Source organism: Cicer arietinum, chromosome 7 (assembly GCF_000331145.2).
Source record: "Cicer arietinum cultivar CDC Frontier isolate Library 1 chromosome 7, Cicar.CDCFrontier_v2.0, whole genome shotgun sequence".
NCBI lineage: Eukaryota > Viridiplantae > Streptophyta > Magnoliopsida > Fabales > Fabaceae > Cicer > Cicer arietinum.
This window is the reverse complement of record NC_021166.2, coordinates 2415492-2443457: the sequence shown is the minus strand read 5'-3', so window position 1 is coordinate 2443457 and position 27966 is coordinate 2415492. Positions and strand designations below refer to the sequence as shown.

Genomic DNA, 27966 nt, shown 5'->3' with positions numbered 1-27966 from the left:
TGACAGCCAACAAATTAATAAAACTAGCTTGTTGCTGCATTGTTATTTTTATGATCGATATAATTCAATACAATGCAACAACAGTTGCAGTCTTGCACAAGGTGACTAGGCCATATGGCCTAATGGAGTCCACCGAATGAAGAAATCATATAATGTAACTTCACATTTTAACTAGAAATTTTACATTTTAAAAATTGGCATCGTTTCATTATATAAAATTTATAGAAAACCAACTATTTGGTAGTTAAACTATTATTCTCTTTAATTTGATCTTCTAACTATGGAAATATATTAAGTAGAAAGTATCTAAGAAACGAAATTGATAAATAATAATAGTTTAATGATTAATTACTGGATATTTTATACTAGTAATTTATATACTAAATCGAATATTAAAGGTAGTTTAAAAACCAAATACTGATGATCTATACTATTATTATTATTTATCAAATGTGAATAAATGAGTTGACCTTTTATGTAGACCCAATAATTTTCTCTGCCTTGTTTTATCCGAAGAGTTTATATCAGTAAATGATTAGCTAGCGAAAACAAACTTGTGGTGTCATTTCCTATGTTGGATTGCCGACATATATAATTTGATAAGATAGGAGTAAGTAACAATGCACCACAATCCCTCAATTATTATTTATCTGTAAAGTTAAGACATGTATATATATACACATGTTAACTGAAAATTGCATGCACTCATTTATTTTTTATCCTAATTAATTACTTTCAATTGAATCAATTAAAGACATTGAAAAGGAACTGTCATATTCATATTCTAAATCCTCAAAACCCCAGAACTCTTCTTCTTGTTCTTCTTCTTCCTCTGGCATTTTCCATTTGTCTTTATCCATCTCTCCCTCCTCCATTATCTCCAACACCTGTCAATTGAAGAATATTTAACAACTAAAAAACTGACTGATATTATATTATATATTTTTTATCGGATGAGGGATTATGCTTTTTATAAACTCTTTAGATTTTATCTCTTTTTAAAATGAGAGTTAGTTTTTCCTCAATAATTAATAAGGAAATAGTTATTTTAATCTTTAAAATTATAATAGTCAGTCAATTGAACACCTCAAAATTATATAATAGTAATTTAGTTTCTTAAATTATAAATTATTTAATATATTTAATCATTTTTTCAAATTTTACATTATAATTTCAAAGATTCTATACTTATTTTAATTTTGATACAACAAAACAAAAGACTATTTAATTCAACATTATGTATTTTATTGGATTTGATAGATGTTTTAAAATACATATTTACTCAACGAATAACACTCAAAAACAAGTTTTCAACATGAAAACTAAGGTAATCAAAATTTCTACATTTGGCAAATAAAAAAACACTACAGGAAACTAGAGGGCCAATATTCCAATGAATTGCATGTTTTTTTCACCTCTTTGTTTGATAAAGGTATAAATCAACACCTCAAGAATGACATGAAACCAAATAGAACCCACACATTTAATAATTTAAATTGTCTCTTAATATTTTAAATAATATACAAATTTTGTGTGTGTGTGGGACTACCATATATATTATCATGTGTCCTATTATAATAAAAGTCAAAATTAGGTAGGACACAACATCAACTGATTAAATCATTTTAGTTGGGAGAAAAAAGGCCGCCACTGAAGCATTCGAATGAGTCTTATTCGTGCGATGCGTAAGAAAAATTATGATACACAAAACTATCATAATTTAATAAAATGACATGAAACATATGGTATTATATTTACAAAATTGATTGTTTGAAGCATCGAAATTGGAGTATATAATTTATTGGTAACTTGGCAACCAGTCTAAATGAGTAATTAGACAAGTGAACACGCCAACACATGTCGATATAGATAATATGACAAATTGATGATGAAGTTTACGAAGGTAAACCCGAAATGTGCCACGAACAATATCAAAAAAACATTCCTGTCACTCACATTTGACATTCTATAAATTTCATTTGATTAACATCATTTTACTTAAAAAGATCAAATTGATAAGTAATCAAATATAAATAATTAACTAATAATAAATGATTAAATATATAGAATAATTTAATAGTTTATGTATGTGATATTTGATAAAAAAAAGAATGTAAATAATATTTTAAAGTGAAGAACATACATATTTAAAATATTGGTAATCCCAAGGAAGTATTTGATAGTGTCTTACTTGGTGATTTAGTCGTAAAAAATAAAGACATTTTAGTTGTCTTGTGCATTAGCATGGTGGACAGGTGGTTATATACCTTCCTTTACTCTTTGTATTGTCCTAAACTGATTACCAAAATGGAAGTTGGTGATTAGTTCCGTCTTTGGAAAAACGAAATAAATGGGTAAGGAATGTGCGACTATATTTCCAAGTTATTATGTTATAGAATTAAAATGAAATATAGACAAATTGATTTTAAAAAATTGATGTATATAATTTAAATTTTGAATCAAATACATTCAATTTTCAAAATTATATTTACTTAAATTTTATTTTGGATGAAGTAGATAAAAGTTGAATCATGAAAAATTGATAACTTTTTTTTCTCCCCTTAGTTTGAAATAGGGGTGGCAAATGCTCCATGGTCTCAAATCTAATAGTTATTCTTAGATAATTTATGAATTTAGTTTGCATATATATGAAGTCTCTGTAAAGTTGTTTTATTTTTAATTCAATTATATTTCACATGGTAGATATTAAAGAATATATTTTAAAAATTACCAGTTCGATCTCCATTAATATTATTAAACAAAAATAAATATAAATTTATTTGTAAATATTTAATAAACTATTATTTTTACTTTAGAGTGAGACACCATTTTCTACCTTTAATTTTATAAAAAAAAAAGAGAAAACTTTTTTAAGAATTAACAGGTGACATCAAGTCACCATAATGTTATTTATATCATAATTATCCTATATTGGTAGAGTGTTTAATCACTTGACCGCGGTTCAATCGTAACGGTTGATTTAAAACTTGATTCCGCTACCTATAATAATGTAGTATTAACTTATATTTTATTTAATTAACTTGATTGTTATGTTGAATAATTCCTCAATTGATTATAATGTACTTTCAATTAATAATAGTTATCATTTTTATTAATTATTCAGTTAATATTAGCATGACATTTATATTTATTTAGAAATGTGTTTTCATTCAGACATATGTGTATCATGTTTTTCTTTTAATTTAATAAACATGTGTGTATCAAGTTATCCAGGCAACAAAATAAAACCACTATGTAATATAGAAATTTCTTTATATAAATGTAAGTATTCTATCCACTCAATTTGAAGTTATACTCCATTATTAGCTTGGTATTTTTGCTATAACAAAAGAACCAAATTAATAAATTGACATAAAATTAGAAGAAGAAATGAGAAATTATACACACCTCAGTCATGGTAGGTCTCCAAGTGGAAGATGCTCTGATGCAGAGAGAGGCAGCAAAGGCAAGTCTTTTTAACTGTGTCACATCATAAGCACCTTCAAGCCTTACATCTACCAGCTCTTCTATTTCACCCTTGTTCAAAATTGGTTTAGCCTATTCACTCACAAATATAAAATCATATATTAGTCCAAAAAAATCAAAATCATTAAAAGATTGAATACATCAATTAATTTAAACTAAATATCAAATTATATATTAACATAACAATTACTCACTCCGTTTCACAATGCTCGATTTATTCGAAAAAAAAGTTATTTTTTAAGTTAATAGTATTAGTTATTGTTTTTTAATTGTAACATCTCATTAAGACTACATACACCACTTTCAATTTAATATTTTTTATTTTATATCTATAATAAGAGTAAATATACCAATATTTAATAAGAGTAATTATTATTTTTTATATATTTTTATTAATATCAATGAAATGATAAAATATGTCGTGTAATGTAAAACAAAAAGTATTAAATGAAAGAAAGAAATTAAACTAAAAACCAATGTAAAAAACAGCACTACTACTCTAGCCTAGGCCTCTAGAAGAAGAAACCAAAAAAAGACATTTCCAATTGAAAGAAAACAAGTAAAAGTGGGACTACTCTACTTACCCAACTATGTAAGCTTTGGTGAGAAGTATCCACTGGTTTCCTGCCAGAAATAACTTCTAACAACAATACACCAAAGGCAAATACATCTGTTTTCTCATCCACTACTCCATGCAAATAGTATTCTGGTGCCAAATGTCTACAAAACATAAAGCATTCCAATTTTCAAACATTTTTTTAAAAAGAAACAAGAATAGTTTAATTTCTATACGTTGTGTGTGTTAAACTTAATTGTTTATTATTAAATGCAAATATTAACATTAACATCATCATCATGAAGAGTCTTAGAACAAGAAGAATACCCAAATGTCCCTTCTATTGGGGCAATTGAATGATGAGTCCATTGAGATGGAAGCCATTTTGCTAATCCAAAATCAGATATCTTCCAAAACCAAAACACAAACTTTCATTAAAAAAAACTGCATATATAGTATTTGAATGATTCAACTAAAAAATTAAACAAGTAATTAACATTGAAGGTTATAAAATTAAGAACCTGTGGTTCAAAATCTTTTGTCAATAAAATGTTTGATGCTTTGATATCTCGGTGAATTATTCTCCTCTTGCAACCTTTGTGCAAGTAATGAAGTCCACGTGCAGTTCCAATAGCTATTTTATGTCTTGTTTTCCAATCTAAAGGAGGTAACTTTTCATCTAAAACATCAAGATTCATAAATATTATTAAAACCCTTTTTTTATTTCTTCAAACCCAAATGTCACAACAAGTTTTAGTGTGTTTTAGTTTTCCGTTGAAAGTAATTTTTGACAATTACGATGAGTCATCGTAATTTTTCCAAACATAAACTTATACCAAAACATAAGTTTCTATGACAAATAAGGAGAAAAGGTTTATGTAGTTACCATGAAGAATAGATGAAACAGAACCTCTTGAAGATAACTCAAAAACAAAGTAAAGTCCATTGTCAATACAACATCCTAGAAGAGGCAAAACATTGGAATGGTGAACATGACCAATTGTGCCAATCTCTGTTAAAAACTCTTTCTCCTTTCTTTCATCTCTTGAAGTTCTTGTTAATCTCTTCACTGCAATTTCCTCCCCATTTTTCAATGTTCCCTTGTAAACTTCAGCATACCCTCCTTTTCCAACCATATTTTCTAACACAAAACCAAAAAATAAATAAACTTTTATTCCTAAAAAAATACATAAATATTATACTATAATCTTTTTGTGAATAAAAAACAAGGCTTTAACTTTAATCACCTGATGTGAAGCCATTGGTGGCATCAAACAACTCTTCATAAGAGAAACATTTCCAAGTGGGTTTCTGACAAGGTTCTTCATTTTGAAGATTCTTGAAGCTCTCATCATTTTCTTTATTTTTTGAACTCAAAACATGTTCTTTTGAACCTCTTTTTCTCAAGGAAAATAGCCTCTTTAAGCTTTTTGTCGGAATGTACCTCATCACAGTGAATATAAAACAGAGGACTCTGTTTCATGAAGAACAGAACATAGGACAAATAAAATCCTAACACTGTGTTTTGTGTTTAAGTCTAACAAACATAGAGACAATAACCTATGATTTGTTGGCTCAAGGTGTTGTAGTTTGAAGAAGATCCATGTCTATGTGTGTGTTTGTACTAGGGAGAGTTTAAATGCTTTGTCTCTTGAATATGTACAATAATTTTTTTAAGAGATAGAAATAGCAATGAAACTTGTACCAAAAAATAAATAATAAATAGCAATGAAACTTAGAGTGTCAATAGAAAAGAAAAAAATGAATTAATGTGGCGTGGATATGGTTTGAATAGGGTGACTCTATAATCTACTCTATTTAAATGCTTTTGAATTGAATTTGGTTAATTTAGCTGAATTGCCATCACATATCCATGTTTGTGACAATTATAGGTAATGTAATAGTTAGTAACAGTTGATAATCATGCCATTTGAATATCTTGGTTCTTTGAGAGATGCGTGTTCCTCCCCAACTTTCTATTAGTGATGTAACAAAATATTTTCTTAATAATGGAAAAACCACAAATATTACATTGAAAAAATAATAATATTCATAAGCTGGTTTTATAATATAAAGATGTAAATGCACTTTTAATCTCTTATTTTGTTTAAAATAATTTTAGTCAATTTATTTTAAAATCGGTTTTTTATCTTTTATTAACTATTTCATCCGTCTCAAAATAATTAATTTGTGTATAAAAAAATTATCTCAAAATAATTGATTATTTAATTTTTAATACACTTCTTTTTAACTATTTAATTATTAGATGCAGTATCTCTTACATTACAATGTATTTACGATATTAATAATGTATCAATATCTAACAAGATAATTTGATAAAAATAACATTCTCTTTATTTTAATTTATTTAATATTTTAATGTATAAATAAAGTAAATATTAAAAATCAAATAAATAAATTTTTCAATCTTTTATATAAATATTTTAAAATTAAAAACTTAAACAAATTAAATAAATTAAAAATATTTTATTTAAATATTTAATATATAAATAAAATTAATTACAATAATAATGATATAAAAAAATATTTTATCAAATTCACAAATATCATTAACGAGAGAGTCACGTCATCAAAAATGGTGGAGGACAAAAAAAAACTAAAAAGTTAGTTAATAGAAAATCAAAAAATCAATTTTAGAAATGAAAGAACTAAAAGTTCATTTTTAAAAACAATAAGAGAGTCAAAAATGCACTTAAGCTTTTTTTTTCTAGGGAAAAATCAAATTAGAGTTAAATATACAGACAAAAACAGAATATTTAATTATTTAAATATATTTATTAAACAATATTAATGACATGATAACAAAAATTTATAACTCACTAATATTACATCAGTGCCACATTGTTTAAAATAAAGGAATTTAAAAAATCACAAGACTTTTAAAATGGAAAACCAAAAACCAAATTTAAAAAAATAAAAATTGAATATTAATTTTAGACAAAATAAAAGGACTAAAAATGATTTTAAACTTTTATAAAAAAGTGATGCTCATACCTTACAAAAGTACTTGTTAAGCATATTTAATTTTTTTTATTTCGTGTCAAAAAAAATTTACTACTCCTAACACACCTCTAATTAGTACTCCCTTGATCCCCTTTTAGTGGTTTTTTTTTTTGGTTTAATTGCAGATTTGTTTCTTCTATTTTATCTGAATCGCGAAAGTAGTTCCCCTATTTTGTTTCTCTCTAGTTTTAGTTCCCAAACAGAATTTTAGTCCAAAACTTGATAAAATTTCATTCTTTTAAAGCCGTACTACACCATTTATGATCATATATTTCAGGTACAATTGTTACAAATGAGATCTTGAGGCATGATGTGACTTAAATAAACGCAAAAAAAAAAAAAAAAAAAAAACCCTTGATCCCCTTTTAGTGGTTTTTTTTTTTGGTTTAATTGCAGATTTGTTTCTTCTATTTTATCTGAATCGCGAAAGTAGTTCCCCTATTTTGTTTCTCTCTAGTTTTAGTTCCCAAACAGAATTTTAGTCCAAAACTTGATAAAATTTCATTCTTTTAAAGCCGTACTACACCATTTATGATCATATATTTCAGGTACAATTGTTACAAATGAGATCTTGAGGCCTTGAGTTGACTTAAAAAAACCAAAAAAAAAAAAAAAAAAAAAAATTCATCAAGTTTTGGACCAAAATTCTGTTTGAGGGAGCAAAACTGGATAGAAACAAAATGGATGAACTACTTTCACGATTCAGCTAAAATAGAAGGACTAAAACTACAATTAAGTATTTTTATTTTGTTTTTGTCTTTTTATGTGTATTAATACATCCATATAAAATAAGAAATTTTGATATCATTGTTATCTTACAAATATTATTTATCAATTATCATCTTATTTTTTTGTATTTTTTTCTATAATAACTAATTAAGAATATTCTTAATAAATTAATATTTAATATTATATTAAACTTTAAAACAACAAATAGATAAGATTTTTTTTTCAAATACAACAATTAAAAAGAAATAGAAAGAGTATAATCTTAATTAATCTTCTTATAGCATTAAGAAATTAATATAATGGTCATTTTAGAATAATAATTTTTTAAATGTTTGACATTTATTTATATACTACGAAAAATGTATGATTTTATTTATTTATAATTGAGTCCAATTGAATTATAAAAAATTTAATATTTTTTACTTTTTTAAGTATTTGCTTGATTCAACAAATAAAAGATAAATTTTTAATAGAAAGAAAGAGAGAGTACTTTTAACTTGAATTTAGATAATTTGAAAAAACAATACAATATTTCATAAACTTGAAATCTTAAATTGACACGGTAAATTTGTTAAATTCAAAACGGTGATTTATTCGAAAAATAGATGGAAAGTTACCTTATGGTAGTTTGTGATGGTGATGGTATCGGTACTTGTAGATGTAATTAGTGATACCCTAAATATGGTAATGGTTCAGGTAAACTACTTTTCCATTTATCATTCAAACTCAGCTGTTGCGAATAAATTGCTTCTATTTCTTTCAAACGAAAGACTCACGTTAAAATTAACATTTATTGTACACCGCTTCATTGTACGAAATATATTTGATTTTGAAAACATGGTAGGTTAGTCCATGGACTTTGAATAATCTATTGTGCATAAGATAGTGTTACACTGTGTATTAATAAATGATATCATATTTCACTTTGACCGAATACTTTAATTTATAAATAGATACAATATTTATCAGCTATTTTATCTATTGAATAAAAATGAGATTCGTATTTTATTTATATATGTATCGATATTCATTTAATAAATATTTAACAAATTTTTAAATATCTATATATGTCATCTTTTAAAAATAAATTGTTTATGTATAAAAGTTACTTTTTTGTTGTTGTAGTTATTAGAAGTTTTTTTCCAATTTTGTCAACACATTGAAACATTAATACATTGAAACATAAATAAATTATCATAAAATTTCATAATAAAAAATATTAATACATACACACAAAAAACATCATATGAATTTTATTAATTTATTATCAAATTCGGATATCATATATTATATTCTTCTTTAGCACTTCAACTACGATACACACAAATTTTTTTTAGTATTATTATTAATAAAATAATAAGTCACTCATAATCACTTTTACATATTCACTTCAAACTTTTTTAATTGTCAATTTTTAAGAATAACTTTATTGCTACCTATTTCAGTTTAAAAGTCACCAAATTCATATCTATTTATTATCATTGTTTCAATATAAATTTAATATAATTACTATTGTAAAAAATATATTTTAGTATTTATAATTATTTTCTAAATATATGTGAAGTAAGAAAATTTTATTCATAAATAAGGTCAAAGAAAATATTTATTTATTAATTGTTTTTATAAATCTTACACATTATTGGTTATACCGTTATCCTCATTAATTATTTTACATGTTTTTTATTAGGAGACGTTAACAAATATCATAAAATCACATGCTAGTCAATCAAATATAAAAATATTGTTTAGCATGGTGGTTTAAAAAGTTTAAAAGTTATCTTTGAAATTGTGTATTTTTTTACTATTTTTAAATCCTTAACATATATTTTCAAATATCCATAATGAAACTTTCTTACTTATCGGTGAAAAATTGAGAAGTAAACAATTTAGTTCTTTTGTAACTGAAAAATTAAGTTTGTTAAGACATCCCAAGTAGTACAAAATGTTCCATCACTATTATATTTAATCCAATTAGTAGCTGGTTATTCCACTATATCATGGCTATATTATATTGTCTCTGCTAGTGAGGGGTAAATCGGACCTAGCGGAGAAAACATTAATTTATGTGAAGCCAAATGCAGCTACCAAAGAGTCAAAGACAATGTGATTAATTGCTTCGTTCTAGTGAAGCTGCCACATTGCATAAGGAGTAATTAAGTGGAACACTTTTTATTTCACATAGATGCAATGAAACTTTATATGAATAGTGGATAAATATCTAACCACTTTATATGTGTAGCAGTTAAACCACAACTTCTATTTTGTTTTAAGCACGGTTTTGTTTGCAGAATAATCAAAATAATGAATCTCTCATCACCGAACACATTCAACCACCACATAATAACAACACAATATAGTGTGATTATAACCAATTAATCATTAACTCAAAGAAAGGTGTAGCAATAAAAAACAAAACAATGCTCATACAAATATTGAAAAACTAACAATCGCTGATTTCACCCATTATGTAATCTATACTAGACTTCGATAATGATTATAATTTGTTTTATGTCTCACAGTCAAATTTCAATATAATAGTAATTATTCCTTCCAAACTCAATTATGTATAAACAAATAAATATTTATATTTATTGGACAAAAATATAACTAATGTCAACTAATCTATATATCTACATTTAAAGTTATAATATAAAAAAACACCCTTAAATTAATTTGTCAATGTTGTGGAAACATTATTATTATAAATAGTGATATGTTATTAAATATATATTTTTTATTTGTAGTCAAGAAAATTAAATACATATAAGTGTGAAATTATGTAATTTTACTTATAACTAAATTCAGATCGAGTATTTTTTATCATTTGTACTTCCTCTGATTTTAATTATAAGGAAATGTGTATATTTTCACACTTATGAAAATGATAGTTAAATGAATTTAACTTTTTTAATTTCATGTAAATAAACTTACCTCTAATTAGTTTGGTAATCTCCCACAACACTAAGAATTAATGTAGGGATATTTTTAAAATATTATATGTCATAAAATATGAATAAATTAGTTGATTTTTAAATATAATTGAGACCGATACATAGATTAATTTTTTGCTTATAAATAAGGCCAAAGAGAGCACCATTTACTTTATAATACATGCATCATTCTCAAGTAATTATATTATATCTTCCATTTATGTTAATTGTAAATACATCAATATTGTAAGTCAATTTATATTTATATGGTAGTTGCAACAACATTTAATATGCATGTTAGTTGTAAATTCAAATTTGAAATCTTCAATTTATCTATAATTATTGTGTTTGAGTTTCAATGCTAGACATTTAAGAAGAAAAAAAAATACTTAATAAAACAATTTAGTAAAATTAATCTTGTCTTTTTTATGTTTTTTATGTTGGGAAATCAATTGAAATATTCAAATAAAATACAATTAAGAAGAAAATAAAACACTAAAAATGGGAGACAATTACGAATTAAAGTAACTCCTCTCATTGGATGATGATGTAGACATCTTTTAAAATGAAACATAAAATAAGTATTTGTCATATATACTAAATATTAATATAGTCTATTAGTTGAAATTCTCAACCTTTAAATTGTTATATTTAATAAATTTGTATTTATCTCTCTTAATTAATTATTCTATTTTATTTAAATAATTTTAATCACTCATTTATTCTAAAATACATTAAAGTCATCAAAATTATCCATCTATAGAATCCATTTTCATAGTGTATTTAGTATTTATAGCTACTGCAACCGTTTATTAAGGTTCTCATTGCCGAAATGTGTTGTGATTAACGTCCACTCATATTAATATATATACTACTATGTTATTGTTACTCATGTTCTCATATTTACATTTCAATCCTTCTTAAGATCATATAGTAAAAAATATATTGGCTTAATTAAACAGAGTCACGAGCTTCAACAGGTCTACTTTTCGAAACACATCTACCATTGATTTGATTATGTGTGCATCGAGCACACATATATTTATAGGACCACTGCATGCAGCAGAATTAATGAGACATTTTTAGTTGTTCTTCTTCTAACATCATAATCTGGGAAATTGAAAGAGACAAAGTCCCTTTCTTGCCAACAACTTATACAAACATGCGCGTCTGGTCACTTTTACCCATTAAAGTTGCTCACCTAAGGCCACATGATCACCAATCTCCAATCAAAATTCAAATACTATATACTTTTTTTTTCTTTCTCTATATGCTTTAATTTAATTCGTTCTCTCTTCACGAGCTTATAACGTCTTCTTACTATTGGTTGGTCCATTGCTTTAATCTATTTTAATCACAAAAGAGCAAAAAGTTTAGATACCCCAAAAATAAAAATGGAAAATTACTAATCAATCACTTTTAATAAATTGTACTGCTACCAGTGAATATGTCTTGATCCCGTCAACGAGTATAAATGTGGAAAGAACAAAAACCATAGTAAATTTTGTGAAATCGTGTCCCTTGTTCAGCTGAGAAATGTGTATATATATATTTTTAATACTTATTAATTTCTTTTATTTATGATAATATTTTTCTTTCGGAATTACTATCTCTAACCATCTCCAAATGTCCTCACAAGATCAATTACCCCTTATCTTATTCTTAACTTATTGCATATTTAAGTTTGTCAGAAACCTTAATCAAAACAATTAACTTATTTTTTCTCTTTTTTGAATACATAATTTTATTTTTAAATGTATTTTATTCTTCCACATTTATATTCTTAAAAACTCTCAAATATGAAATATATTTTGACCAAAATATATATTTAGATTGATTTATCCATAAAGTATTCAGAGTGGAACAAGAAACCACCATTAAGTGTCTCGTTTCTATAGTTGGTCAACCTGGTAGCTAACCTACAGGAGATGTCTACAAACTTAACACAACAAAATTTTATGGCTACTTTTTTTTAATATAATATGGTGTGTGGGTTTAACTATTTAACATAATTTGTTTTGGTTTTTTGGTCAATGATATCGTTTTGTTATATTTTGGTGAATGCTCATTTATTTTTTTATTTTGTTTTTCTATCTTAAATACATCTGATAATATTTTTTTAAATTACTATCAATAGTAATTTTAATAAAAAATTAAAAAATTGGAGAATCGGATAAAAATTAACTTTACTTTTTAGATATAGGCCTTAGCATTACTGACAACCGATGATGGAGCATTGAAGGATGAATGAACCCAACACAAAGCTAGGCACTGTTCATCTTCAGCCTAACTCATCTTTGAAAATTACCTTACTAAGGAATTCTTCATGGTTGACCATAAAGCAGATGAAAAAAATTACGATTTATTATTTACAGTTTTTTAATAAATATTATTAATAAAATAAAATAGAACAATTTGGAAATTAGACAAAATAAATATTGTTTATTATACTGTTTAAATTAGGTGGGAATTAGGCCAAATAATATAATAAACTTGGGAATCAGAATAATACAAATTATTTTGTTTCAGGACATATTTGAAAATCCTAAATTAGTTGGGATCCTGTTGGATTTTGAGTTTCAAAAACTATTTAAAAATCATAATTTATGACACCGAGAGTATTACTAGGTTGAGTCACGGACTAGGTCGCTCTCTTTAAAACGTTTCGAGGCACTGTCCAAAATTGTGCGAAGTCTCCAGGATAAAACAGTCCAGATACTCTGTATCGGAGTTCCACTGCATTAAACCGTTCTAGAATTACACTCTCAATATGGCAGTTAAAGTCACTCTCAATATGACAATTAAAGTCACTCTCAATATAGTACTATGACAATTCATAACTACGCCATAATAACCGCTCAAAAAGACAAAAAACGAATGAACTACGACATAATAACCGCTCTAAAAACAAAATGACTACGGCATAGCAACCGCTCTAAAAACAAAAGGACTACGGCATAACAACCGCTTAAAAAACCGAAATGACTACGACATAACAACCACTCTAAAATCGAAGGGACTGCAGCATAAGAACCGCTTAAAAAAAACCAAAAGAACTGTGGCATAACTTTTACTTAATAATTAAATTTAATTCACACAATGTCATGCAAATAACTTTTACATTATAATCAATTTTAATCACAAGATCATTAACCATATTTAAATTTCACTATAACTACTCTCTAAAACTATGTTTTGTTATATACTAATAGAATAAAACTTTATAAGTTAAATATTTATAAATTAAATCATAAGTCATAACTTAATTTATAGATTGAAACGACTTGTTTGGAATTTAAACTTAAGTTGAACGACTTAGGTTGAACGACTTATTTTAAATTTAAACTTAAAAACTTTAATGAATTAATTATGATAAAAATTTATTGTATTTTATAAATAAAAAAATTATATTATAAATTTCTTCCATTAAATGTATACATCTTTAATTAAATTAAATTAAAATTGAATTTAAAAATAAATCCTAAGCTGAGACTCCGGTGTACCCCCACCAGTGCTACACTCTTTAATCCATAATGAACAGAGTTGTTTAATTTAGGGTTTTGCAACTTAAACCATTAGATGGATGAACTCTAATAACCACCACCTTCCACCATGACCGACCGCGATCGCCACCGCGACAGAGAAAGGGATCGAAGACGTGACAAGGACGACCGTGACAAAGACCGCGACCGTGATCGTGACCGTGATAGGGACCGCGACAGAGCACGTAGCAAGAGATCCCGTACGCGTTCTCCTGACCGTGTTCGCTCTCGCCACTCACGCTCCCGCTCTCCCGTAGACCGTTCCCACCGTCGACGCCACCACCGTACTCCTTCCCCTGATCCTCCCAGGAAGCGTCACAGGCGTGACTCCGTTGAAGAAGACCACAAAGAAACGAAGAAAGTGGTGTCAGACTTCGTTGACGGAATCGCAAAGGAACAGCAGCAGAAGCAGAAGGAGAATGGAGTTGGAGAAGTCGAAGTGAACGAGGACGAGATAGAGATGATGAAGATGATGGGAATCCCGACTGGTTTTGACTCCACGAAGGGAAAACCGGTTCCCGGTGCTGACGTCAGCGGCGTTAGAGCAGTCACCAAACGACAACCGAGGCAGTACATGAACCGTCGTGGTGGATTCAATCGTCCATTGCCTGCTGAGAAGAATCGCTAGATTTCGCTTCGTTCTTTTGCTACAAGGTCTGTTCAATTTTTCTATCCTTTCTCCCAAATTATGATAGATTAGGGTTTATTTCGAATTTGATGATTTTCACTTGCCATTAGGTTAGGGGTTTAGCATAGTTCGGCATATGATTGAAAGTTGAATTATCAGTCTCTTACAGATTATGAGTATGATTAACTGAATGTGTTCATTTGAGTAATATGGTAACATGTCATTTGTGTTGGAGCTAAAATTGTAGTTGCTGATTGCTATTATTTATGTTTAGAGTTCCTGCATAGCTTGTGATTAGCTTGATATTGTTGTGGTTAATGGTTATCTAGCATTCTTCGAATGCTAGAGTGTTATCAATTTTATCCTTTAGATAGATTTGGGTAGTGCTTTATCTGTAAACTTTCCTAGGAGACATGTCTTGATAAACTTTGAAGTTGTAAATGCACTCCGGCACTCTTTATTAGTGCTGTTGCACTAAACTAGATTGTTTATGGTGAGGCTGTCATCGTTCTTTATCTTCCATAGTGGACCTCTTCTTCTCTTCTTATCACTGTGGGTTGTGTTTGCTGTTCGTATTCCTTTACTTATTTCCTTCTCTTTTTGCCCTACTTCTAACTATGGTAACTACTGTCCCCAAAACGGAGAGTTCTGTGATAAGTTACTTGTTTGATCCGTAGGATAACATTAACAAATAGAACACACATTAATCAGTAAAATTTTACTTGCTTAAAAATTAACGCTCTGTTACCCTCCAATCAAACTTACCCTTACAGTATATTATTCTCAAGTCTCAACTCATACATTTTACCATTGTTACAAAACTTCATATTGTCCGCGCTATTTTAAAAACTTATGCAAACCATTCATAATCACAACTACTACCTATTCCCTAGTCCCTCTAAATTTTTTTGAAAGCATTTCTTCAAATTTTGCAAATGTTGGTTAATTTTAATTTCTAACACAACAAAGAGGTTGTTGTTATAAGATAATAAGAGAAGTATGCAATTGGTGAGAGTAGCTATATGATATACTAACATGATTCCAAAAGTAGAATTTTTTTTATTGAAAAAACAACTTTTAAAACTTTCTAAGAGTTGAATACACAAGTTTCAAAATAAATTTTCTACATTTGATACCTTAAAATGTGCCCTTGGGGCTTAGGTTAGCATTTTCCTTGTCTTAATACATGTAGTATATTGAATTTCTTTTCAAATAAAAAACAATTTTGAGGTGTTTACAGTTTCCTAATGTGTGTAATATCATAATGGAAGAGGTTAAAATGATTATGAATGAGGTGTTTAGACCAATTATATATTCCTAGTTTTGTGTTTACCTCGTAGATTGTCTTGAATTTCTTTTAGAAGGTAAGCTGAATGGTGGTTTAGTTTGCACGGCTCCATTCCAAACAGACATTTGTCCGAAGAGAAGATTCTGACATGAGAGGTGAGCACTAGGGCGTGAAAAATTAAATGCCATTCTACCTTGTTCTTCTACTGTGCAACTATGAGACTTACAATGTTGTATGAGACTATGTCTTGGGCGGTAAAAAGCTAACAACATGGTAAACTCAGTGTTGTAGAGATGACAATATTAAGATGGATTATTGTTCGCACAAGACAAGATAGGATTAGGAACAAAAGTGTTAGAGAGAGAAACATGGTAGTAGCACCTATTGTAGAAATTATGGTAACGTCTCAATCTTCAGTCATGAGTGGTTGGGCACATTTTTAGAAGACCTGAAAAAGCACTTGTTAGGAAGGTACCAAATGGAGAATAGTGCAATGGTTAGAGGCAGAGAGAGAAACTAAAAAAACCACAGATTAATCATTAATAGATATTGGATTCAAAAAGTATCATTAGAATGGTTCATGATAGGACTTTATGTTGTCACTTGATTCCTATAACCGATTCGATCTAGTTGTAAATTGTAAAAGGTATTGAATGATGGCTGTTGTTGATGACTTGATTTTTTATTTTCTCCTTCTATGTTCCAAGTCAAAGTAGTGGTAATAGCAAAGCTCACAATTCCTTATTTTTTGGAAATGACATTCTCTGTTTTTGTTGTTGAAGTCGTGAGTTTTAGATAAAATAATAAGAAATTTGATTATGGTGTAATATGGTATAATAAACTTTATATGCAGAAGACTAAACATTTGGACGTGCAGTGTAGTGGGCTATACACTATTGATAAAAAAAAAATTGACGGTTGGAGGGAGTTTGTGTGCTGTGAACACTGAACATTAGGGAATTCAAAGCATCTGTATTCGTTATTTACGACTCTGTGGAATAAACTTGTCTTTACCAGAAGCTTTGTTTATAATTGGAAGGTAGAGAGAGATAGCAGACAGTTAGCCTGTGAGAACAACATGTGTGAAATATGTATTTTAGTAGGGTGTAACGACAATAATAACTAGTAGTTTTTTGCTGATACAGTGTATTATTCATTCATTGGGCAGCTGGAGTGCATCTATTTTATTTCCGAGGTTTGTTTTGGTAAAGATGCTATGTTAGTAATTAGCTTTAGCTTTAGAAAGGAGTATAGCTTATAAGCTGTGTTGTAACTTAGGATACTACTCCCTGTTTATTATTTATTATATTACTGCTAAGAAATCCCTGTTTAATGTGTATTTGTTAGAATATTAGTTAATCCCTTTGAGACGATATGTTCTCCTATATTGCTTATTTGTAGACTCGGTCTAATAAAAATTTTGAAAAAAATTATGCTAATTTCCAGGTGTGGATATTTTTACTTATTTACACCCACTTTGGTCGCATGTCTTTAAGCTATTGTAAACTGTCTGTGTAGCGGTTGGTTTTATTCAAGAGTAGAGAGATTTTGCTTGAATTGGTTTCTAGGAAAGTGTTGAAAACAGTCAAATAACCAATTACCTAATTCTTATGAATGACAGGGTCCTTTTTTCCCCCCTTGTATACAAAATGCAGATGCTGTCTTCATATTTTTACTTATTCGTGTGAATTTCATAAAAAAATTCAGCACCCTAAACCATTTTTATTTGCTTAATCAAGTATTGCCATTGTTTGCTGCATATAGGTAATACCTTTTGGTGTCGGTTCAATCATGTGGAAGCTTGATGGCAGAAACAGTTGGCGGGACTAAAGAAGAAAGATTGTAAGAGTTCCTCTAGTTTTTGTGTTGAATTAATGCCCTTTGCTATCTCCGGCTCACTGTCCAGTGTAATTGGCTACAAGCATGATTTAATTTTATTTATCTAACTAATACTCCAGATTATGATTAAGTTTATGGACTGCAATATCATATGACCCAATGGATGTTGAGGTTTGTTAACTCCTGACTGACCTGCACTATTATTAGCCGGAAAGTGCCGATGTTGTATGGTTGTACCAGATAACAACTTCACTCAAGTAAGGACGATAAAAACAATGAATTTCACACTAGTTTGGACATGGCGTTTTCTTACCGTTTCCATGTATTTAGAAAACGCAAGGCAGAGTTGTGACCTATTAAAAAAGTTATGTTTGATCATTTTGGACTATAGTAGTAATAATTTTCATATTAAACTTGAATATGTACCTTGCATCGTATGTGCTAATGCTAAACTTAATGTGCTATATTTTTACTTCTAACTTGCCTCTTGTAAATTTTTCTCAGTATAAAGTATAATCATTAGTGAAAAGCCTTGTACGGGTTGGTCGAAGTTATTAGTTTTGTGACATTAATACAAAGAATAAACAACAAAATAAACATCAATAAATATTATAAGGTTTGGAGAGAAGGACATGGCTTCCAATTCCAAGGGTGTCATGGTACGGATGTACATCGTTGACACTTAGTTGCCTTTCTTTTATTTGTTGATGAGTGATGACTTGACTCAAAGATTTTATTGACCGACACCTCGGTTCCTAGGAAAAATGGGGGTTAGTTTTCACCTAACCCATCAACCCAAGATCTTATTCCAAATAATTGTTTATATTCCTCAATCATGCATGCACAAACCTTTTTTAGAACCAAAACTTTTGTTTTTTACAATGCATGTGCCAATTCACACTGTTCAGCATATCCTAAATCAAGAGACGCACGCTACAATCTAAATCTATGGGCCGGTTTTGTCATACCAAATATTTTTAGTAGAGTGGTACTTCCTTTTTATAGAGTCATCAGGCATGAGATGCTAATTAATTACTTATTAGACATAGTGAATAAAAAATATTAAAACCATGAGCACCATTATTTGATACGAGACATCCACCAAAAAGTATCAAGAACATTTAACCAATGATCAAGTGCAATTATAAAAACATAATTAAGTGAACAATATATCAAAAAAAAATTATTACTAGTACTTTTTTATAACAATAAAATATAAATTTAGGGGAGATGCACTGTGAATGTAAATTTGTTTTACGTTGACAATTAATAATAATGTATCACATCTATAAAATATTCAATAACTGTATTTAATTTAAAAATTATTTAAAATTATTTGAGATATTGTGAATGTAAATTTGTTTTATGTTGACAATTAATAATAATGTATCACACCTATAAAATATTTAATAATTGTATTTAATTTAAAAATTATTTGAGATATTGAACGATTATGATTGAATGACGTAATAATGTTACATCGTCAATATAGTATGTTTTAAACTCATAAAATATTACTTTTTTTAAACCAATGCACTAATTTCACTTTATATTACGCTGAAAATATGTAAATACATTTGTTTTTTTTAATACAATTATATTCAAGTTTGTATATTGGAAAATAATATTTATCACGATCAGTGAAATCACGAATAGGGTTGCACAAAATTACATCTATATTTATAATCATTTTAAAAAATCGATATTTAGATATAGTTTTTAACCGATCCATATAATTTGGATATGGTTAGTTATTTTCTTAACTAACTTTTAATTTGAATATCAATATATATATATATATATATATTATGAGCAAAAGAAAAATTATAATTTTTTTTTACAACTTTTTAACTTTTTTCAGAAAATTTTAATATTTGTATTTTGTTTAGATCAACTTTAAAAATAAAAAAAAAAAAAGAAATTGGAACTTTTTCCCCAAACAATTTTTGATAAAAAATAATCTTAATTTTTTTTTATAAATTTTTTCTAATTTAGAACAAGATTTGAGAATTTCATATTTTCCTAATTTAGAACAAGATTTGAGAATTTCATATTTTCCAAAAATTATAAGATCAAACAAACGGATATAACTCCAAATCCCTTTTATTCATATAACATATTTTAGAACAAGATCAATAAAGAGAGAAGATTGAGAATTTCAACATGGATATGAAGAGAAATAAAATAAAAAATGGCTTATTTAATTAAGTACTAGTGGTGCTATCAGATTTCTGAATAATAAAAGCCATTGATTGCCTGTGCGTTTGTTGTCAAAAGCAAAGCATCGTATATGCATTTGGATATATTTTTTTGCATTCATGAATCTCATTAAGGACTTGGGAAGAGTCGTTACAACCAAACATTGGTAGTTTCCATAATGTCCAATATCTTCCATCATAGTATCCCGGCATCTGGTTATTTGTTCTATGAATACACCCCATCTTCCATTTCCAAACAATCAACTAATTAATTCCATGTTACTGATAAGATAAAAGAAAAATAAATAAAAAGTACACTCCTAAAATAAAAATAAAGTTATAACAAAAGGTTTTTTAATTTTATTTTTATTTTTTATCGTAATGACATGGATATTGTTATTGTATGCGATAGCTTATAAAATAAAATAAAATAAAAACATAATATACGATATTATATATATTTATCTCTATCTGTCACTTAGTTTTATATTTTATCTCTAAGTTGTAGTTCAAGTAGTTAATGTGAGATATTTGAAAGAGTTTAAGAAGAAGATTTAAAATTCAAACCCTCACTGCTAACACATCATCACAATAAAAAAAAACTTATTTTTATTTTTTATTCTCTTTCCGTTCCATTTTAATTGTCATCTTTTAGCTTTTATACATACCAAAATATTCAATAAAGTTTACTATTTTTGATGTGATTATTTATCTTTTTTCCTACAATATTCTTAATTATTTATTAATTCATTTCATATATTTCTTCTCTACAATAAATAATTAAAAATATTACTGACAAATCAATAATTAATATTGTATAAAATTTTAAAAATGACAGATTAATAAAAACAAAATTTTTCTGAAAATAAGACAATTAAAAAAGAATGAATAGAATACAATAAACCCACATTTCAAAAATATACACAAAACATAAAGACACAGTAGTTGACATAATTATGGCACAAGGTAATCAACCATGCATATATAGTGCTCAATGGATGGTGGGAATGGGATGTCATAAATTTTATTCACATGTCAAAGTAAAAGCTAAGCTAAGCTTTATTCAATATAATATTTGTGATTACATAACATTTCTGCAGCTAGAACTACATAGAAAAGTCATGGTATTTTATTTGGCTTGAGTACAACGTTTATCATTCGCACAAAGATTTTAAAGGGTCGTCTAATTTATTTTCATCTGATGCCAGAATCCAAGATCATGGCAAATCAAGATCCTCTCCAGTGATCAGAGAGTCCAATAGAATCCGATGCTTACAAAAATGAGAGATTTGTTTAAGGGTGGATTTTTAACAGAAGAAAATATGAGAAAAAAAAAGGAGAATCTATTTCCAGATCACAGCACACCAAGTATTAGCATCTGTATTTTGTATAGATTTCAATCAATATTGTACCAAACTTCATATCCAAATCATTTTTCATCAACATACAACTGAAATTTCCAGATTTGACTTGTGGAATTCTGAGTTTAAGGACAAACCCATGTTGATATTAAAAGGACATTATTGTCTGCTTTGGTCAAAACTATTTGTCATTCAGTTCCGCATAAATAAACCCTTCAATGTTATTAATCTACTAAAAACTTATCAGTTTGAAATAGCAATTGTATAATTTAAGTAAATCTAAGATTCTTACATCATCAATATGAATAACAATGTTGAAATTAAATATATTTGATAACTGTCCAAATGAAGAATATTAGAAATCTAAAGAATTACTTCATCATCACATCCAAGGAGTGCTTCAAGCTTCGAGGCTAGTAGCTGGACCTACAAAATCTGGTCAATGCCAAAGCTTCATGCAGAACCCTGCAGGCACCACTGATGTTCTACTGCTTGATATACATTCTGAGAAGGTGTCCACAAGTTGCTCAGCAAGAGAAGCCGGATCTTCAAGAAACGTATCTACGTATATTTTCACAATCCTTACTTCTTGTGTGCTTGCTCTTAAGCCGTACCAAGTCAGAAATTTCTGCCTGAAGTTTTTTTCTATGTGTCCTTCACACTCTAACCATCTAATCACCTTCACATAATACTCAAAATCGCGATCTGAAAAAGCATTTGCTGTGCAGCCCTCGTCTTGTCTCTCACCGCTTCTCTTCTTCGATGTGCTTCCGTTTCGAGGACCATCCTTTTTCCCTGATCCATTTTCTAGATCTTTGCCATTGAATTTGGATCTCCCGTTTCTTCCAGGACCGTCTTTAAGTATTTCCAACTTGCAGGGAGTATTAGGCAATCCCCCTTCCGAGCTAGCGACTAACGGCACACATTCCCTTCCCGTTGGAACCGGGGAATTCAAACCCTCGTCGGTGCTCACATCCTCGGTTACTTGTTCGTCCTGTGAATGCTTGTTATCAAGCTTTAGTACATCAGAACTAGGTATGGTGCTAGTCTGTCCTACAGCAGCAGCTTGTTTGTCTGACAAGGAATCTGCAACGGTGGGAAGTTTCACTCCGCCCGAACCAGAACAGTTAATCGCATCATTAGATAGATTTCCAGAAGCAAGTTGGTCACTATCCTTGTGATAAGAAGGATAATTATCGGACCGATTATCAGTCTGGTCGCTATACGGGTTACTGTTATTAGTTTCATCTTCCACTGATGAAGGATTGGAAAGGCTGCTACAGTTGGTTACTGGGCTCTGACTTCTTTCCGTCGCTGAGCAATTCGGGACTTCATCTTCACCGTGCTCTGTCGAGACTTGAACTTCGCACATAACCAATTTTTTCAAATCATTGGAAACAACTTGAAAACTGTATTCTGTAGCTGGAAGTAGACCCCTGATGCCAAGCCTTCTATTTGGTAAGAGAACTGTGCAAGTAGGTTCCGAAGGATAGTCCACATCATCGGCTTTGCGATGCCACACGGTGTAACCAGCATTGTTTTCTCCACAAGGATCTTCTAACAGAATAACAGTAAGGGATGTTGCAGTGACATCTTCAAACCTCACCATATTTGGAGCTAGTAAACTTGCATCTGAAATGTAGACACAGACAGATCAATAATTAGTTACCATATTTGAATTGAGAATGTAAACAAAATGGCAAAAGGCCAATCTGATAATAATTGTACAATCCATAACAATACCATAGTTAACAAATTCAAAACAAAATCCAATATAAGTAAAAGTGTATGAAAAAATAATCATGGAGTTTATCCCAGATGTCATTGTAGGCCCCAACAATTCATCAACACTATCACATATGGTTAATTTTTTTTTTGTACCTCAACCAATTACCGGAAATTGCAGACCGCTTGCTACAGATTAAAAAAATAAGTAATTTTATCATTAATAATTTAGAGATATTTTTTTAGAGATTTAAAAAAAACATAATCTATTTTGTGTTTGTTTATCACAATGAAAAGTTACTCAAAACAGGTTCTCATTATAAGTATTTTTTATATATTCTTTTTAAATTCTTATTTTTTTAAAAGACTTAAACAAACGGATGATCAACTCCTTAAAGTGATTATTTAAAAAAAAAAACTGTAATAATCAGATCCTACATGTGAATTAATTATAAAACCCATTCTTACAAAATTTATTAGTCCGTACACTAAAATAATTCTTTACCATTACACCAATTACCATAAATGGAAGAAGTAAAGTAGTTGGTTCCATTGATTGATCACATTTACAATGCTATGCTAGTCACATGGATTGCCATTTAGGCCCCTTTTACGTTGTGAAAACCATTTTTATTTTCATTTTAAAAAATTTGTATTAATTTTACTTCCTAACAAGGAAATGAAAGAATCTTGAAGTGGATGATTGTTTGCATTTTGGAAAATAATAAAAATCAAAAGAAGTGTTTTTATTATTTTTATAAATGCATCATCCACAACAAGCATAACATTTCTCTATGAGATAAATCCCTTCAAGAGTCTCACATCTTATTACCAAGTTAAAATGAACACATATTTTTAGAAAAGGAAAACAAAAAATGTCATAGTAAGCAATCTTTTTAATTTAAAGATCAGTGAGAAAAGGCAATGTATCTTTTTAAAAAGAGTAAATGATCACCTTGAACAGTTGGATTGGGTGATAGAGGCGAGATCCTTTTAGAAAGCATTGAATCAAGTGATGCAAGAGCAACACCACAGAGCTTCTGAACCTCAGGTCCCGAAGAAAGTCTGTTCACAATCCCCCTACCAATCTTCAGTGGTGAGCCAGTCAGCGGACCCACATCAGGTTCAAGTTTCTTCACAGCTTCATCAACAATTTCATGAAGTTCTCGATACATTTCCGTCCCTTGTAAAAGCTTTTGGCTTAAAGAGACACGATAACACAGTACATCCACACGTCTGGCATCCTTCGCTACCATCAGTTGTTTTCTCCAGCATCTAATACATATAAGAAAGAAGGATAGATGAGATTGTATTTGTTGGTACGCTTCACATTTTCCAAAAAGGATTATAGCACATCTCACACATATTGAAGTAACAACTTTACCATCTTTTGATTGAAAAAGAGCAATATATTCTCCACTGTGTTGAGTAGAGTTCACTGATCACTATAGCAAAGCAATTCAAAAGAACATTCAACAACTTACAATTCTCGCTCTTTCACAATGCTGATCATACCTTATATTAATCTTGAAATGGCAGTCCTATGCATGCTTAAAGCAAATTAAGAACTAAAAAACGCTAGGGTTATATTTCCTAATACTTCAAAAACAGTGGAAAGGGTTAAAAAGGAGAGATAGATATCCAATAGTCACAAGAACTTTAAGAAGAATTTAATATTAAGAAGGAGAAGACTTTAGCATGAAATTTTTTTGAAGGCTATCTTAACTTAATTCTGTACTCGTTGTATATTCTGAAAGTATTTTGATGTATCTTGTAAAAAACAAATGACTCGGTTGACATAACTTATTTCTTTAACATGAAGAAAATTCTAAGACTCATTTGACTTATTTCAGAGCTTACTGTCTATTTTGTATCTTGTAAACAACAAATTACTAAATATATTAAAATTGAATCCTAAAAATATCCATAATTTGCATGTACACAAAGCTTCAAGAGTATAAAGAGAAAACACTGTAAGACCATGGCAGAGAAAAACAGGGAAAAAGCATTAAAAAAGAGAAGCCTATAACTGGATAAGCGATTACATTACAACTAAGAAAATGAAAACCATCAGTATAGAATTTACCCGAGTAAATCATTAACTTTCCCACAAGACACACAGTAGAAGCCTCCATCAAGTTTAGGGCGGTCGCCATCTTTGCCAATTCCAGAACCATTGTGTTTTAAAGCACACTCAAGGTGGCATGACAAGCCACACGACACACCGGGAAATGGAGCTTCGGAGCTGCATATTAGCCACAAGCTAGGGTCTTTGTTGTCATCATATTGATGACAAATACAACATGAACATCTTTTGCAAAATGCATCTGCTTGATTAAGGGTAGCCTTGCATGCTGAGTTTTTGCAGAATGTGGTATTAATATTACCAACATCGCCACCATTATTGACTGAAACATTGTTAGCAGGAACAGCTAACCGCGACGGATTCTCGGTTTTTCTCTGCCTTTTAGCAGGTTTTTGACCATTCGAAGGAGAAGAATGCGGTTCAGGATCTGTGGCAATATCATCGCGCCCTGATTTCTTCTCAGAAACAATTTTTAGAAGATTTTCGATAATTTTCATCTTTGTCAGACCAGTATACTTCCTTTCTTTTCCCATCTCTGCACACAAGATTTGCAAAATCTCTTGACGGCTCCATGACTGCAGCATCTCAGATGCACCATGAGGCGATTTAGATAGTTCATATACAAGCTCTCTCTTTTCCTCCATACCCAATTTACTATATTTAGAAGGATCAAGAGAAACACCTAGAATCAAGGAAAAAGGAAAACAAATATTAGTACATTACTATATTATTTTCCAACTTTAAAACTTCCAAGTGGTGAAGGAAACAGGACTATTTCAACAAAGACTTCAGCTGCAACTTGCATTCATGCTAGACATGTTATCATCAAGAAATGGAAAAGTTTGTGTACCTATAAGCAGAAATAATGGATTTTATGTAAGAAACTGGAGTGCATTTAGCTTTCTACATACACATTTAACATGTTAATGGCCATTTTTTTTTATGATCTAAAAAATTGGCTGTATAAAATAGAACCAAAGAAACAAGAACAAGCAACACAATAAAACATATAAAACTGTAACTGGTTGACCTTGCACCACAAGGACATCCCAACCACTTGATGATTATAGAAATATTAATGGACTAATTAAGTCGGCCAATTAGGCAATTGGACTTAACTTCCTTTGAATTTTATTATAGGCACCTCCATACTCTTTAGAGCTGCTAATTTAGTTGCTGGCACATCGCATATCAAATTATAAGCCTCCTTCAAAATGCATCAATAAAATATGAACTATATGGCCCCAAAATGCATCAATAAAATATGAACTATATGGCCCCAAAATGCAGCTCATACTAACAGCTCAGCAATAAAAGGCTATATAGCACAGAATTTAAACCAAAAGCCAGAATCACAAAAAATAAAATTATAACTAATTAAATTTAAAAAAAATAAAAAAATAAAAACACCTCTCTCATGAAAGTTTTTTTTTGAAAAACAAAATTTCAAAGCTAATCAGTATCCAACATTAAAAACGGGAATCCACAGAACAATTTATTGCAGTTAAATACAGCAGAAGCCTAGACATAAAAAAACCATAACGTGTAGACCTCAAAAAAAACCTTGAGGAATATACCACACGAAATTAATAAATCAATCCACAGATACATCGCAATGCTAAAAAACTATATCATACAATCAATCAACAAGTAGATCGTTAAATCACGTGAGATAATAAAGCATAACACAGATAAAGAATCCTTCACATAATTCAATCACATCAATTTCAACAGAACGATAAAGTGACACATAATCCATGAAAATTAGATGAATACATAAACAAAATTAGAAAGTAAGAGTGGCGTTACCTTCTAAAGAAGAATCCGTAGTCATAGCTATGAAATGAGAACGAATCAGTCATCACATCACATTATCATAAAAAGTGGAAAAATTGATTGAACCTAGATAACATTAATTCAAATCCACGTCATAGGTCGCCATATATGAACCGAAAATTAATAAATATAAGGGAAAAAATATAAGATGAGGAATTAAAAAGATTGACATGAAAAATACCAAGAAAAAGATGGTTTGAATTGTAGAGAAAAGAAGGAATCCATTAACAGAATAGTGGTGACGCGCGCGCATATACAGAGTGTGTGTATGTCAATGTGAAAGAGGAAGATTCGAGGTGGAGTTGAGGTGCTTTGCTTCTAGAGAGAGAAACCGTTTTACTCGGAGTGTGTGAGAGAGAGAGAGAAATAATAATGAAATTAAAAAAAGTAATAATAATTGTATTGCCAATGTGCAATTGCGATGCTCACTGACTTTTCGGTTTAATTCAACAACATTTTTTACATATATAAATATCATATTTATTTCGGTTGGAAATTGGAATTGTCTAACCTATTAATTTACTACAATACCCTTGCTTCTTTGGGTATTTATTAGGCGACACTGCATTTTTATTTTTTGGGTGGTGTTATTAAATGATAATATAGATAGTGCACTAAAATCCTCAAACCACTCTACATCTCATCTAATTTTAATTTATTACGGTAATAAATAGTTATATAATTGTATTTGATTTTTTAAAATTTTAATTAATTGGTAAATATAGATATTTTTAAATT

At 29.1% G+C, this 27966-nt stretch overlaps 3 protein-coding genes across 8 annotated transcripts; 1 reads left to right on the top strand and 2 right to left on the bottom strand.

Moving 5' to 3' along the window:
- Nucleotides 1-611: 611 nt before the first annotated feature.
- Nucleotides 612-5736, bottom strand: LOC101499423 (probable receptor-like serine/threonine-protein kinase At5g57670). 2 transcript variants are annotated; one of them, XM_004507809.4, is made up of 7 exons: nucleotides 5290-5736; nucleotides 4929-5183; nucleotides 4564-4721; nucleotides 4370-4449; nucleotides 4071-4206; nucleotides 3409-3558; nucleotides 612-887 (listed from the first exon to the last, which is right to left on the bottom strand). In XM_004507809.4, exons 1-7 carry the CDS (start codon nucleotides 5489-5491, stop codon nucleotides 726-728), a joined length of 1143 nt encoding a protein of 380 aa, XP_004507866.1. In that variant the 5' UTR covers nucleotides 5492-5736; the 3' UTR covers nucleotides 612-725. The 2 variants fall into 2 exon arrangements, with proteins under 2 accessions (XP_004507866.1, XP_073226845.1); XM_073370744.1 differs by having other exon boundaries at nucleotides 4564-4700; nucleotides 5290-5632.
- An 8490-nt stretch (nucleotides 5737-14226) lies between these two features.
- On the top strand, nucleotides 14227-18319 carry LOC101499106 (uncharacterized). Of its 3 annotated transcripts, XR_003474298.2 has the most exons (3): nucleotides 14227-14921; nucleotides 17037-17222; nucleotides 17329-17556. XR_003474298.2 is itself a non-coding variant. In XM_027337031.2 (2 exons), exon 1 carries the CDS (start codon nucleotides 14338-14340, stop codon nucleotides 14893-14895), a length of 558 nt encoding a protein of 185 aa, XP_027192832.1. In that variant the 5' UTR covers nucleotides 14227-14337; the 3' UTR covers nucleotides 14896-14921; nucleotides 17037-17556. The 3 variants fall into 3 exon arrangements, 2 of the variants coding, with proteins under 2 accessions (XP_027192832.1, XP_004507865.1); XM_027337031.2 differs by having other exon boundaries at nucleotides 17037-17556; XM_004507808.4 differs by lacking the exons at nucleotides 17037-17222; nucleotides 17329-17556 and adding an exon at nucleotides 17948-18319 and having other exon boundaries at nucleotides 14230-14921.
- Nucleotides 18320-21784: 3465 nt separating this feature from the next.
- LOC101498781 (VIN3-like protein 2) lies at nucleotides 21785-27669 on the bottom strand. Of its 3 annotated transcripts, none has more exons than XM_073363325.1 (5): nucleotides 27410-27669; nucleotides 27202-27228; nucleotides 25393-26074; nucleotides 24262-24581; nucleotides 21785-23213 (listed from the first exon to the last, which is right to left on the bottom strand). In XM_073363325.1, exons 2-5 carry the CDS (start codon nucleotides 27224-27226, stop codon nucleotides 22021-22023), a joined length of 2220 nt encoding a protein of 739 aa, XP_073219426.1. In that variant the 5' UTR covers nucleotides 27227-27228; nucleotides 27410-27669; the 3' UTR covers nucleotides 21785-22020. The 3 variants fall into 3 exon arrangements, with proteins under 3 accessions (XP_073219426.1, XP_004507864.1, XP_012573407.1); XM_004507807.4 differs by having other exon boundaries at nucleotides 27202-27294; nucleotides 27410-27668; XM_012717953.3 differs by lacking the exon at nucleotides 27410-27669 and adding an exon at nucleotides 26165-26242 and having other exon boundaries at nucleotides 27202-27294.
- Between the last annotated feature and the right edge of the window lie 297 nt (nucleotides 27670-27966).